The sequence below is a fragment of the Nesoenas mayeri genome (genome assembly GCF_963082525.1).
Source record: "Nesoenas mayeri genome assembly, chromosome: 1".
NCBI lineage: Eukaryota > Metazoa > Chordata > Aves > Columbiformes > Columbidae > Nesoenas > Nesoenas mayeri.
Genome location: NC_137541.1, coordinates 71126820 through 71141869, shown reverse-complemented (window position 1 = coordinate 71141869; position 15050 = coordinate 71126820). Strand labels below are relative to the sequence as shown.

At 43.5% G+C, this 15050-nt stretch overlaps 1 protein-coding gene across 5 annotated transcripts in view; it reads right to left on the bottom strand.

The window, feature by feature from the left end:
- The window catches only part of LRP6 (LDL receptor related protein 6), a gene marked incomplete at its 3' end in the record, with an annotated part of 121893 nt that extends 109167 nt beyond the window's left edge, over window positions 1–12726 (bottom strand). For 4 of the 5 annotated variants that reach the window (XM_080361350.1, XM_080361352.1, XM_080361353.1 and 1 more), the window contains exon 1: window positions 12612–12726. In XM_080361350.1, the coding sequence (XP_080217476.1) occupies window positions 12612–12666 (55 nt within the window). In that variant the 5' untranslated portion in view covers window positions 12667–12726. The remainder of the gene's footprint in view (window positions 1–12611) is intronic. The other variant, XM_080361354.1, reaches the window with a different exon arrangement.
- Between the last annotated feature and the right edge of the window lie 2324 nt (window positions 12727–15050).

Genomic DNA, 15050 nt, shown 5'->3' with positions numbered 1-15050 from the left:
ACAGCATGAGATGAATGCTGTTTTAGAGCGTTGACATTGGTATGAAGAGGTAGGGAGAAAAATATATATACAGGAATGGATAACACTGAGTTCTTTACATCTCAGCTCTACCACTCCTCATCAGTTGCCTAACACAAAGCCTTTATTTTATATGCTTTATTTGCTTACTCTATCAGTTTGCATGGTCTGTATATTTTTTCATACATAATACCCAATGTGACTAATGAAATGTAGTAACCATGAAAACAGATAAGTTTCTTGAATGTAACATAGTTCTTTAATTGCCCTTAACCACAACCTATATATCATGAAAATCCCTACTTCAAAAAAAGGTTAAGAAAAAAACTACAGTTGTACAAAGCAGACAATTGCATCCTTTTAAACCCACTATCAGAAAAAAATTTCTACCTTTCCCTGTGTTTAATCAGACACTGTAGTAACAGAGCTGTACAGCAGCATGTAGATACGTACTGTGATTGGCATACCTTTCACCATACAAATTTAACAAAAATCTTGCAGATTTCTTCATCAGCATACGTGAGCACTTCAAACTTCTAGCTGGGTGTATGTCCTAACTGAAGGGCTTACATTTATAGAACCAAAGACATGCACAGTTGAATAACGTCAAGGACTACACTGCCAGAAAACGTACAGTTCCTTGTATGAGAAACTTGCACTGAAATCAGACGTACTTAAACACACTTCAGAGAATTCATAAGTTAGTTTACAAGATCAGACTACTCCCCTCATTACCATAGAACTGTTTATCAAAGATACTACCACGTGAGTATTGGGAGAAGCTGAAGGAACTATGATGTTCCTTAATCTACATCCAAATGTATGTTTGGAAGCTTTTTACTTTCTTTCACACACACACACACACACACCACCTAAATTTAGGTGTTATTTCCCACCCCCTAAAGATTTTAAATGAATTACAGTAGAATTTATTGAAGTGCAGGTTGCTTATGATGACTGCATTTTTCAGGAAAACAAAAAAAAGAAGTATTTGATAAACTGAAGTTGATAAAAAATAGGTATGCAATAAAACTGTCTCCTTTTAAAGCCTGCATACAACTGTAATCTGAAAAATCTAGTTAATAGCCAGCTCAGTGTCATCTAGTGCACCATAGGAAAGCATGCAGCCAACTGACAGAGCTCTCTCTAATAAGACAGCATGCCCAGCATTTGAAAAAAAGGTATAGCCACACACAAATGAGTGCAGGTTCCATTATTATGTGCAACATGGAGCAAGAGTACCCATGCACACAGCATGCACTGAACTGGAACACCAGGCATGTCAAGTGTAATCACTGAGGCCTGAAGGCACTGCTGAGCCTAACACAACCACATCGTATAGGTTATTCACTCCTTGCTGGAGCTCAGATTCGGCTGAAGAAGGACTGGAAAAAAAAGTCTTTTTCATGAATGATGCAAGTTATTTGAATGACAGCTCAGAAGAAACAGCTACACTTCGGATGTGTAGTTTCATACAGACTGATTTGAAGCTGCAACTTGTAACACATTCCACAGGGATGGCAGATGAGGAAATTAAGTTTTCCAATTTGTTGCAACATTCAGGAATGAAGCATGCATCACCAAAATAATAAAAACCAGGTTTGTTCCCCTACCTCATCCAACCCTTCCCAGAAAACACGAAGGCTTCAATATCCTATAACACCCAATTATTGAAGTTGGCAGCATGAGTACCTAGTATAATCTTTGCCATTTACTGGACTCAAACAGCAATGCTAAAAAGGAAAATGTGGCAGAAGATCCCATCCTGCCCCATATAATTCCCTTTAAAAGAGGCACAGGACACCAAAAAGACTGCTTTCTTGAATCATACAGCTATGAACTGTATTAATAGCCTAAGGGAAGGAGTCCAAGAGAAACTCCTTTCAAAGCTAGGCAACTATTTTGCAGTTCAAGTTATAATGGGGCAAAGAGTTACAACTCACCTAATTTTTTAAGTAATCAAAGCTGAACTCTTTATATATGTTCCTACTTCCCTTTCTATAGACTTCATCAAAATACATACTTGAACTGCAACAAACTATAATACATTGAAGTAGAGAGCTTTAGAAGTAAAAGAAAAAACACCCATCTTAGAAATCAACAATTGAAACACTACCATGTCCTCCATCACCAGAGAGGTCTACATGTAGTTTATTCTTCTAAATAAAGTACCCAATACAGAATTAAAAGCTTTGCTTACATATAAAATAAGCTTTTTTGTATCCGCCACCAAGAACAAACATTTGCTTAGAGAACACAAAAGTTACAAAAACTAAAGTTTAACACATTTGAACTGCAACAAAAACAATTTAAATTATGAGACACTCCTGCTAATAGTGGGTCACTGAGCCTGACTGCTTCTTAACTCTGACACATAACATCTTCCCTAAGCTTATCACATTCAATATTAAAATCCAGACACTGCCTTTTTTTGCCCCACCTTTACAACTAGAATTCTCCATTAGAATCCTTCTCCTCCCCACTGAACTTCAGTTCTTGTACCAAGTATTTCTCTTGGCTACAGCTCGTGTCTCTCCCCAGCATACTGAAAGTTGCTAATCCCCAAGGTACTTAAATCTGGTTTCCCTAACACTTGTCTGCTTAAATCATGCTTTGTACATCTGACTTGTGGCTTAAAAATGCTGCAGCCCACAGGATGCGAAGTGATGAACCAACATAAAAATATCACTTTACCAGCTAAAAATGTTTTTTCATGTTTTTTGGTGTTTAAGTGGCTACTTTAAACTGTCAGAATTTGTCCCACTTTCTTTTAACTAGTCCAGAGGCCTTTTCCCTGAGTTTCCACTTGCTTCCTTTCCACTTTCAAGGATCCTTTGACATCTCTGGGTGCCACAAGGTCAGTGTTAGTTTCAATATGTGCATTCTCTTTCACTGATGTGGAATTTAACTTGGTTAAAGTAACTTGCATCATCTAATTTTCCCCAAAGCCTTTTTTTTTCTCATTCCCAACGCCCAGCAATGCTGTTCTACCCCCTCACTTAGTTAAGGGCCCCACCCCAAGCCAATTCAAATCATTACATCAGTGAGAGGTTTGACTGGGTTCATGAGTTGAATCCACTGAAGTGGTCCAGCAAACTCCAAAACTAACAGAAGGCAAGCAGCAGGGAGTTGGAAGGGGGAGCAGCTCTCTCCACTTTCTCTGGCAGCCGGCTAGATCTGCTCAAGATGCTACTGCAGCCACATCCTTTCTTCTTGGCTCCACTTTCAGCTGCCAATTCCCGACCTCTTTTGCATTGGAACTAGCCCTTGTCCCATACCTCACCGAGACAATGCAGGGAGCTAAACCAGCAGAAGGCTACCATGCTCTCCCTGCCACCTGCCAAAAAGTGGGTTTTACCCAGCCATCATCCAGAACCAGTTCAGTACAAAATCAGATAAACATAAATACTAGCACATCCAGGGAAAGGGAGGACTGCATCAGGTTTGACAAATCAGTTAAACCAGTTGCTTGTGAACCTCCAATTTAGGAACAGGATCCACCAGACTAGAGGCAGCTGCCGTAAGTTGTGGCAGCCTGCTCCAGAATCTCTGTGTGGCCCAGCCAGTAATACTGGCCAACAGCTCACACTGGGGAAAGAAACATTCATGCAGGAGTCCATGGCAAGAAACCCATGGATTGTTACACTGGAAGACATCCTTCAGCTGGGAAGAGAAAACTCCTTGTCTTTTAAAATTCTTGCTGAAGAACTCTGAGCATTCAAAGATGAACTGATACTGCCAAGCACACTGCCACAAGGATGGCAAACATGAGGACTGGAAGAGAGGAGATGCAGTGATGAGATATTCCAAACAAATACACTCTGACGTAGATGAGGCACAGTAAACATGAAAGATTTGCCAGACGCCTTTACAGAATAACATGCACCCACATTGAGCCCACAAGAGAAGGAAAAGCAGATAAATGGGTAAAGCTAACCAAAGAGCATTAATTTCAACCTACTCAAAACCGTTCTATACACAAAGACAACCATCCCCATTCTCAAGGTGTTCCACAAAGACCCAACATAAGAAAAACTCTCTGAATGGACACAAGGCTTCTAGCACCATCAGTTGTAAGGACTCTCCCTTCACTCCCCAAGTTTCAAACTTCTTCATAATTGCTTATGATTATAAGGTATTCTGTATCTTTGTTATCTGTCAATGTTTTGAGTTTTGCTTCTCAGTTTGGAGGAACAAGAAGGAAAAGGTTGAGGCAGCATTGAGAATAAACGCCTGGGAGACTGGTATCAAATTAGAAGAGAGGCAAGTTGCAAATGTAAATAAACTTCCTCAAAAAGCAGGGGCCCAGCCTCAAGTAACTTATACAGACATGGTTCATATTTTCAAAAAAGTCATGAGGAAATACATAAGAGTTTCAGCACACCAAGCAGCAGGCCAGGATTTTCCACCAAGTGCTCCACCACAGCACCCTTCCTGATTTATTCCATGCAATTCACAATTCCACACAATTTTTTTTAAGAAAACTAATGAACTGACTTGCCAGTAGCCCCCATTCTACCTTCGCTGTGAACAGAGATGCTCTCCAATCCCTAACATTCTGTGATTCTGTGAACCTCCCTGTTCTCACAAATATACTTGCAGGACACAGAAGGCAACCAGGACTTTGGTAAATAAGCATGAGGCAGCCCAAGCTTGTCAGAAGGGACCTTTTCTCCTCTTTTCAGCCATCCTAAAGTATATTCCACATGCTACAGCCATCCAAGGGCTGTTCAGATGGTATCTCAAAAGATCACAGGAACAGTCAGGCTTGCCAGTGAATGAGATTGGTAACAACACCAGTGCAAACGCAAAGACACCAAGCAGCAACAATGGCACTTGGATTCCACACCAAGCTTCTACTGTTAGTTTTGCAGTCCTTTGGCCAGATAGGAACTCTGGAGATCAAGACATCCTGCAAGACTAGCTGGTACAAAGGCAGTAAGTCATCCTTTAGGCTGCTGAATAACAGCAAAAAATTTCTCTTACTAAAGTGCTAGGTGGATGGAGGCAACAGAATGAGAGGAAGGAAAAAAACAAAGCACCGGGAAGGATAAAAATACCAGGTCCAGGCATAAAAAGCCAACAGACCTGGCAGAACATAGCAAAAGCACACATGACTGAAGTACACCAAATACTCCAGCATATCACAGGCAAACAACTTCCTGAATGGCAAGCATGACCTGTCAAATCAACCTGTTGGCAACAGAGCCATGGAGACAGCAGCTGATGATTTCCAATCTATCACAGCATGTCTCAGTGTTAGGTAGTATATTCACGCTGATCCACTGTCTCAGCAAGGGAAAGGTGACTCAGCTCATCTTTCCATAACATTGACCCTCCTACTCTCAAGTTCTTTCCACTGCACTCTCATAGGGCTAAAACACACCACTTTGGCAGTTGACATCTTTGTAACTTAATATGCTGAATCTATCTTGCTGACAACAGCCTAGGATGAGCAGAGCGCTATGCTCCCTGGTCAGGCATCTGCTTGCAGCTGCATTGCCGTATAACACTTCTTCCATTACCCTGCTGCTTACAAGACAGAGCCACAAAGTAGCCAGAACATCAAGGTGACCTGGCGGCAGCGCAGTGCACTTTCCTAGGCCAGCAGCAGACTCTGGAAAGCACGAAGGCTCAAAGGGATGTGTGACCAAGTTGTATCATGATCCATATTAATGTCTGCAGAACATCAATGTTACACTTTCCATTTCCTCAGGTGTCCTCATAACCATCCTTCAACACTCTCCCAGTTTCTCAGAGTTGTCAGAATAACACACAGTGCTGCAGATGAAGTCATTCCAGTTCCACGCACATTGGTAATACTTCCCTAGTCTTACTGGCAACACCCATGCTTAAATCGACACAATCTGTTTAATGAAAAAGTTCGCATGCATGTAGACTGCTGCAAAGCATCTCCTGTCTGCAAGGGATGTTTCTGACAGTTCTCTTGAGCACACACCTCTGCTTGTGCAGATAAAGAGATCTTGCTGTGCTACACTGCACCAATTAGAATCCCACATTTGAATAGAGATGATATTTCCCAATCCAAACTTGAAGCCATGATGACAGATGAGATGACCTGATCACTCTGAAACAAAATGCTACCATTCACACCTTCTGGCATCACCATTTCCTACAGAGCATCTAACAGTAAGAAGACAAAAGAAAAGCCTCTATATCACATGCCTCAGGAAGCTGTCGAAAGACTGTGCGTTGCTTAAGTCCCTCCTCTGAATTGGAGCACTGAGGCACAACATGATGCCATGACAAAGGCAGCCCATTTCCCAAAGCCTGGGAAGCTAAAGGCTGAAAGATACCTTGTACATCCTGGCAAGCTGAGACAGGAACACTCCAAAGTTTGTTGCTAGTCTGGAGTAAACACAGCTCATGAGGTGCTCCAGCCTGGACAGCACATGTGTTTGGGGGTGCACATCCAGTCAAGAGTAGCCTGGGAGCACTTGCCCTCAGTCACCACTGGCCTCCATAGCTGAAGGACCCTAGTTATACTGGCAGACACTGTGTAGGAATAGCCCCAGCCAAGGAGTCTCATGCAGATTGCTAATAGTTCCAAGTGGACCAAAAAAATCCACACCCTGAGCAGGAGCACATTGGTTTACATTTAAACCAGCAAAGCCTTTTTCCACGTTGACAATAAGTTCAGGCATTGAGCCACCCTTAGATGACTTTAAGCAATTTATCCGAGCTGGCATGCCTAGTACTTGAAAAAATATTTCCTAAGTCTGTTAGTTTGTCTCATCATGTGAAAAAACAAAATAACTTTTAAATTTATTCATTCTGTTATGTGGCTGGGGCTTTTTGTTTGTTTAGATTTTTGAAGCACTATCAGGAAGTTGCTGTAAAGCATGAACACAGAATTTAGCACAAAAGACCCCAACTGGAGGACAGAATGACCCACAAAATAGAAAAAGTTGCCAGCACTAACAAATACACCACAAAAGTTACAGCCCTCAGCTGGGACATGATGGTGGAACTGATTTGGGACAGAAAGAGTGTGGAGAACAGCAGTACTGCCTCGAAGGCTTATCATATTTTCACCCGCACTTCTCCACAATTCTTCAATGAAGAACATATCGGCTATCCAACAGTTTCTTTGTGGCATACTTTCCAGACCAAGCTTGGTGAACGGCATCTTTCTCAGTTCACCCATCATAACAAATATTGAGAATAAGTCATACCTCCAACTAGTAAAACAATTTCACAGCTTTTGTTTCTCATGCAGGTAAAATAAGACAAGACAGCATCAACAACTTCGAAAAAATATGCATGATTCACCCTGAACTAGAAAATAATTTTAAAAGAAAATGGAAAGAAAATACAGTGCAAGTTTAAAACAACTTGCCATCAAGCAAATAAGTTTTACTATCAAAATTATGCTTTAAACAGTCAAATTCTTAAGCCTATTAATTTTACTACAGATTAATAAATAACAATTCCAGTTCAAATGAACAGTTAGGGACTGTTTCTAAAGGATAAGGAAAGATGTGCACAAACTTCAAGCTTTTTGAAAATTATTGCACATTGGGTTTTTCTTTTTTTAAACACAGTTGGACCTATGTGATTTCTTTTATTTTTTTAACTCTCAAAAACACTCACATGCACTACAAATGTCAAATCTGCAGCAGGCTTAAGTTAGATGTAGTGACACATGAACAACAAACAAACAAAACACCCAAACAAACAAAAACACACATATGCAGTCTCCCTTGAAAAAGGTGAACAGTCTGGTCTTTTTCATGTTGAATATGACTCACTTCTGGTAATCCAAAAGTAAACCCAAACAAACCCGTAAACACAAAACTACACAACTTGGAATTCTTTTCCTTGTGAATTTCCTATTACCAACAGGGTAAAGGCTAACTGTTGAGCATCAGTTAAGTTTCTGGGTAATTAGAACATTAGTGCATTTTCCAAGAGTCACTACAAAGTTTACAAATTCCTACTCTTCTATTATTCTTAATATTCCTAATCTATTAATCCACCTGTGGACCAGAGGATCCTTGGATTTCCAAAGTGTTAACATTTTAATTAACACTAATAAGTACAAGCAAAAGCTTTACTCACTGCTTTGACAGAAAAACAAAGGAAAAACGTATGAAATCCTATGACACCTGATGTTCCAGTTACCTTCTACATACTCTTAACTTCTAGAATTTAAGCAAATACACTGGCCACCTTACGGAAGCCTGAATTCTTTGGCAATGGACAGGGGAGAATGCTTACTATTGAGGAGTTCCGGAGGCACAAGCAGTTTCAAAAAAATAACAAACAAAAAAACCCAACGTGTTAACTGTTTTTTCTCTGGGAAAAAGTTGTGGGTAAGGGTAGGAGTAAGAGGAAAAATATAAAGGAGAAAATAACATTTTGGTATCATAAAGAAGGAAAACAAATGATTTTTGATTAAGAAAAATTACATAGCTAGTTGATTAAGATCTTCTGTTGCAAATATGATTACTTTTCAAATCTGACATCAAGAGCTCACACATGGCCCTCATAAACAGAATTAAAACTATAATCCCATTTCTGCCACATTGATTATATCACGAGGGAGAAATTCTATTTAGGTAATGTGATCCTGTAACAAGATACTAAAAAAAAATCTGTATGAATGTTGCCATTTTCTATGTCTGTTTATATTAAAAACATTTTCTTATTGTTCTCTCTGTATAAATAATGAAGCTCAGAAAGCATTCCATCTTTTAAACTGACATGCTCTTTCTCTAAACAGTTTATAATATTTTGCAAAGGAAGTAAAGCATTACTAACTAAACCATCACTTCTTTTAAACACCTTTTGAATAGTATTTTCTTAAAACTGTATTATAAATCAAATGGGAAAAGGTATTGCAGCATTCCTGTTCTATTACTGACTGGTAGGTTTGACTCCATTTCAAAACTGGCGGGGTACTGTGCCAATTACATTGAAATAGAAAGGTCTGTAGCAAGAAAATCACCAGAAGACAAAAAAAAAAAAAAAAATCATCCTGTTTTCATAACTTTCTCACAGGAGAACATAAGGAAAAAAGAAGAAACAACTGCAAGCTCATTTCTACTTGCATGACTGTGTTCAGACCAAGTTCTGTCCACATGGAGCAAATATCGAGCCTGTTAACATTGTGAATCTCTTGCCATAAATATTTATAAACTACAAGAATATCTGGAGAGCTTAATGAAGGTTCTCTATGTCAGCTTGCCTGCCAAATATATAAATAGGAAAAAGTTGGGTGCCAATATCCAACATATATATATGTACATTCCATTAGAGATGTAATGCTTTCCCTTTCCAAGCTTTGGACAATTACCACAAAACAATGACACAGTTTCATTGTTTAGAGTGCTGCGTATTCTGTAACTCTGCAAGCAGTACACTCTGAAACTAAACAAGTGATGTATAACTTGAAAAACTAAAGGGTATTGTTAGAAACTGTATGTCTCTCACCTAAGAGCAATGACCCTCTGGAAGTGCCATCACTACAAAGCACTTGGCACAGCAGAAGTGGAAGTATTCACTGCATGCTGATCCTAAACCTCATGTACACACAGCAAGTCACCCTTAGTGAGCCACAGCGTTCAGGTTTAAGGGCTCAACTTTTAAGCAAGCAATGCCAACTGCTTTATATGAATGTGAACAGTCCATCCCTGAAGTCTGCAAGACAGTTGCAACCCCACAGGTCTTTCTAAGTAACTTATGTCACTTACCAGTAAAAGTCCATCTATGGGAAATTCTTTACCAACATAAATTCTCCTTCACTGGCAACAATTGCCAATCATGGGCCATTGAAGAAGTGGGTGGCAGCAAAGAATTTCACCAAGTGTAGTTTACTAATGAAACCTCTCTCAGGCAAGCCAGCTGAAGCATGAGGGGCACCCAGCAGGAGAAATGGGAGAGGAGCCGAGCATGCTCCCAGGTATGGCAGGGCCACCAGCTCACCCAGAAGCAGGAGTACACAACAAAGCTTTAGTAACAACTATGTTTCTGGTGCCACTCGACAATAACACACACCTCTCCCCTTAGTACAAGGAAGTGGACTCTTTTGAAAAAGCCACCAGCAAAGCAACCCAAGTATTTAGAACAGAGACTGGGCTGCGATGAGGGTCAGGAGGTTCCAAGAAAGCAACTCCTTTCTTTCTTCAACCAGAATTTGAAAACAAACAAACAAAAGCAACAAAAAAAACAACCCCAAGCCACAGAACCTCCACAGCAAGCTGTCTTGACAGTAAGCTCTTACCTCTTAGAAATCCAAATACCTGCCCTGAAAATGTCAGTAGGATCTGGCCTGTCACACTCCTTTGGATGACTTTGAAATACCAGTGCCTTGCCCTGTCCATCCATTTCTGGCTAGTAACAGCCTGGTACTTCTTCAAGTTCTTAACAGCTCACAGGGCACTGACTGCATTTCCAGGTTACCGATTTTGTTCCCTTCCAGATCGGTAATCAAGTCTACCACAGTTTCCTCAGACTAATGATCACAGATTAGTTGTTGTAAATCTCTGTTCATTTGCTTTTTTCTAAGTTAACAGAACAGGGAGGCTAGCTCTGCAAGCAAAGAGGATGCTGCCATCCACAAATACACCCTATTACATTGTCTGAGTTTCAGTCTCAAGCACTGTTGGCTTGGCATCCTTCACAGCAGTGAATTCACAAACCTAATAGTGAACTTCATAACTTTACTTTCATGTATAAACTTATTCATACTCAAGCTGGCACTGCCTCTGCCTCATTAAGGAACTGCTGACACCTCTTCTGAACTCAACACATCTTATTGAAACCAATTCTACTTGCATAGATGTTGTTTATTAGAGGGGATGCATGCATTAAAATTTGATTTTTGTTTCTTCAGAGTTCAGCTGTTCCTGCTGTTTATCTAAGGTAACAATTAGCCAGTAGGAAAATTACTACTATGTCACAAACAGAAGATTATGACTTCAGGTAGGTGATCAAACAGTAGGAGACCAGGAACACAGAAGAAACAGAAACACTGTTTGGATACAAATGCCCTTGGCAGCAGAAAAAGATGAGAGACAAGAAACAAAATGACAGTCTGGATGGTTTATAAACTGAATGTTTCTCCAAAGTGTCTTATTAAGCATCATCAAGTATACAAAAATTTGCAAAATCACACATCACTGTTTTGATATTTGAAGAAATTACAGTGACAATACTATGTGACATTACATATGACAGCGATTTCTGTGCTGTCATTTGAATTAGTTTGAACAGCAAGTTAAGAGACAAACAAATGGTTTATTAAGAACGGGTACGATTGTTACTTAATAAAATGAACTAATTAGGAAAGTTTCTCTCTGTACTCCAGACCCAACTTAACTTCTGAAAATTGGGGTTTAAACCACCACAATAGGAGTACAAAATGTAACGCAGCTCATTTAAATAAGTATACTTGTATCTTTGCAAACAGGATACAATATGGCAAACAGATGCATAGAAAAAAAAGGGGGGGGGGGTATGGAGAGGAAAATTTTTGTTTTGCAAAGCACTGAGCAACTGCAGACTGCGCAGTTACTTCAACCTAAATCACCTTTACTCTAGCTTTCGTCAAAACACACTAGTGTTGATGAATTTTCTAAATCTAAGTGTGGTTGATTCACTGTTAGCAATTAATTTCTTCTCCCAGCTAGCATGAAAAAATACCAGTAAACAGCAAAATGATGGATGCCAACACCACAGGTGATTTCTTCCGAGAAAGACTGAATACAGAGAAATAGTTACCGTATTAAAGTTCACAGCATTTAAAAAAAAAAAATAAAAAAAAATTCCTCAGTTTTCTTACCAGTTGTGCCCTATAAGACTAGAAATTTTATTGGAGAGGGGAACTAGAATAAAAATTCTCGGCTACTTTAAGTGACATCCCCTTGTAAGGCACTCGCCTGCTGATTTAAAGCTGTATGAACATTCGTGGCAATGAAACACAAACTTCTCCCAAGTCCCAGCACAGAGCCAGCACACAGCTGAAAGGCGCATTCATTCCTCCTCTCGCCAGCTCTCCACGCTCCCTTCGCTACGAGGAGGCTTTTCAGTGAAAACACCCGTGAAGTGAAAACACTTTCCAAGTCCCTCCACGGTGCATACGTGAAGCTCCACGCTCCCTCCCAACACCCGGCGGGATAAAACCCCCGCTCTCGGGGGGAAAAGAGGGGAGCCTGGCGACAGCAACAGCGGAATCAGCCTGACACCGATGGGCCGGGAGCTGCGGGCCGCCCACTCTGGGGGTGCGGAGAGACGGGGGTGCGTGTGCTGATTTGGGGGGCTTTAAAAATAAATAAACAGAAATGTAAAACAAACTTGGAAACAACAATGGGGCGGTGAGAGAAGCGGCCGGTGGCCGCTGGCAGGGCGGGCTGCTCCCCAGCGCGGCTCGGGCCGCCGGGGAAGTTGCTCGGGAGCCGGGGAGGCCCGTGGCGGCGGCCGGGCCAGAGCGCTGCCCCCGCGCCGGGCCCCGCGCCCCACCGGCAGCCAGGCCTCTCCCCTCCCGCACGCCCAAACATGGCCCCTCGCCACCAACCCTGCAACTTTTACCTCCCCCCCCCGCCCGCCACTGCCGCCCCCGCCCCGCTCACCTCTCATCAGGGAACAAAAACTGCAGGCAAGTAGGCTGCGCAGGACGGCCCCCATCTTCCTTCCCTCCTCGCTCTCACCGGCGGGGAGGCGGCGGCGAGGAGCAGCACCTCCGCTGCCAGTTCATGCTTCCAGGCGGGCGGGGGAGGTGGCAGGGAAGGGAGCGGGGCGCGGGGGGGGGGGCGCAGAAGGCGGGGAAGGGCGGCCGCGGAGATTCCCCCCTCGCCGGTCCCTAGCAGGCCACCAGCTCCGCCGCGCCGCCGCGGGAGCGGGCGCTGCCCTCCATGCCGGCCGCCTCTCACCGCAACCGCCGCGGCCGTTCTCCCACCCACCCCTCCGCCCGCTTGCCCGGCCTCCGCCTCCACCGGGCGCGCACAGGCGCAGGGATACAGTCCTCCTCCTTCCCCCTCCTCTCCTCTCCCGGCCTCGCCTCCGCCTCCCCGCGCCGCGCCCGGACGGCTCCCGGCTCCCGGAGCAGCGCCCGCCCCCCCGGCACCTCTCCCGTCAGGGAGGGAGCGGGCGGGCGGAGGGGCGGGAGCGGGCACGCGCGCGCAGCCTTCACACACCGACACACACACGGGCGCCCCGGGCTGACAAAAGCCCGGCGGGGGCTGCACCCCGGAGGGACCGGGGTCGCTGGCGAGGGAGGGGGCGGGCTGGGTCGGGTCGCGGCGCTCTCCGAAGTGTCCACCCGAGGACAGAGTGAAGGGGACACGGGGGGTGAGGGGAGGGGCGGCCGGCACTGTTGCATTCCAGCGGGACTACTTGCCGCCCTCCGCCGCCTGCGATGCGGCCTGCGGAGCAACACCGGACCGCGAGGGACGGGACTAGTTTCTGCCACTGAGGAGCAGCGGCGGCACAAAGGCGGCGGCCGCTCCTCCGCCAGGTGACGGTGGCCGAGGGTCGGGCGGGCGGCCCGGGCCCCTCGGGGCCCTGGGCTCCTTCTTCGAGTGTTGCCCGCCCGCTTTCCGGGAGGGGCCTCCGAGGCGAAGGCTGCGGAGCTGGGGTGGGGGTAGCGGGGTGTAACATTGATAGTATCTCTCGGGAAGAGGTGGAGGAGGCGGGAATTAAGCAGTACGGTAAAATCGAGTTACAATTAATACCCCCCCAGCGTGGGCGTTCGAGAGCGATAATGTTGATCGTTCCCAGAGCGGAGCCAGCGGGCGTTCCTTATCGATAGCACGTGCTGCCTGGCTGATGTAATGGGGTGTGATTGATTGCCCAGCACTTCGGGGGTGGTTCGGGCTTTTGACCTCCTCGCTAAACTGCAAGGAGTAAGCTGCTGGAGTAAACTGCTTGGAGCCGTCTTGCAAATAAAATTAAACACAGCATGTTAGCCACCTTTTTTTTAAACACAACTTTCCTTATTGCATCCATGTCAACACTCTTTCTGAAGAAACTAAAAAGTTGAGATTTTGTAATACACCTTTAAAAAAAACAAAACAAACTTCCCTACCTACTTTGTTCTTTCCTAATAAACAATACAAAATGCAGCTCTCTCGTGTTTCCTCTAGATAAGAAAATCTACTCAGGATTTCTGCAAGGAACATTAGGTCTGAATGTCTAAATCACATTCTCGTAGAGTACGACAGCTGGTTAGTAAAATAATGATATTTAAATAATACGATTTGAGATCCCTGCATTCAGAAGTCAGTATTTCCTTCAGCATTATTAGAAACTTACAGAAACATTTGATTTTATTTCTGTTGTACATATATTTTCATAGCATTTCTTGTGATTACGGTAGGAGGTAAAATCTGGGCCAGACTGAAGGCCTGAGGGTTGTGGGCTTGACTCTCAACATCAGGCTCCTGGAGTCATGTGATAATGTCAGACTCTCAGCTTTTACTGGGGAGAAACGAGAGAAAAACAAGAGTGTTTTACAAAAATAATTATGTTTCCAACCTTCAGGGTTGCAAGAAAACCATTGTGACTCAACAGCAACACCTGCCCAAGGCCAGGTCTACATTACAAAATGTTGTTCTTGACTCTCAGCCGGAAGAAACAGCCTCCTCTGTTATTGTACTGTCAGCTGGGAGGATTAGCAAACTGGAGCAAGATCCACATGGACAGTGGAGGGGAAGGGCTTCCCATGCAAAAATGTACCTGGACAGTAGATAACCTGCATCAAACTCATGTTGTCACCACCAGATTTTGCAGGAGCAGGCAGAAGGATCACACCTTTATATATATTTTCATCACTTAATTGGAATTAGAGAAGAAAAATACATTTGTGGAGTTTTTTTCCCTTATACTGTGTGCTCATCATGTTGCGCCAGCTGTGATGAACCTCTTACAAAGTGTGGTAGATCTGTAATGAATTCTTAGTATCTTAAACAGTGCACAGCTGAGGGAAGCGTCAGGCCCAAACCCCTGCATCACAGAACACATTTCTCTACATGCCGTTCCCTCTCACACCTTATCTGTTTCTGCTGGAAACA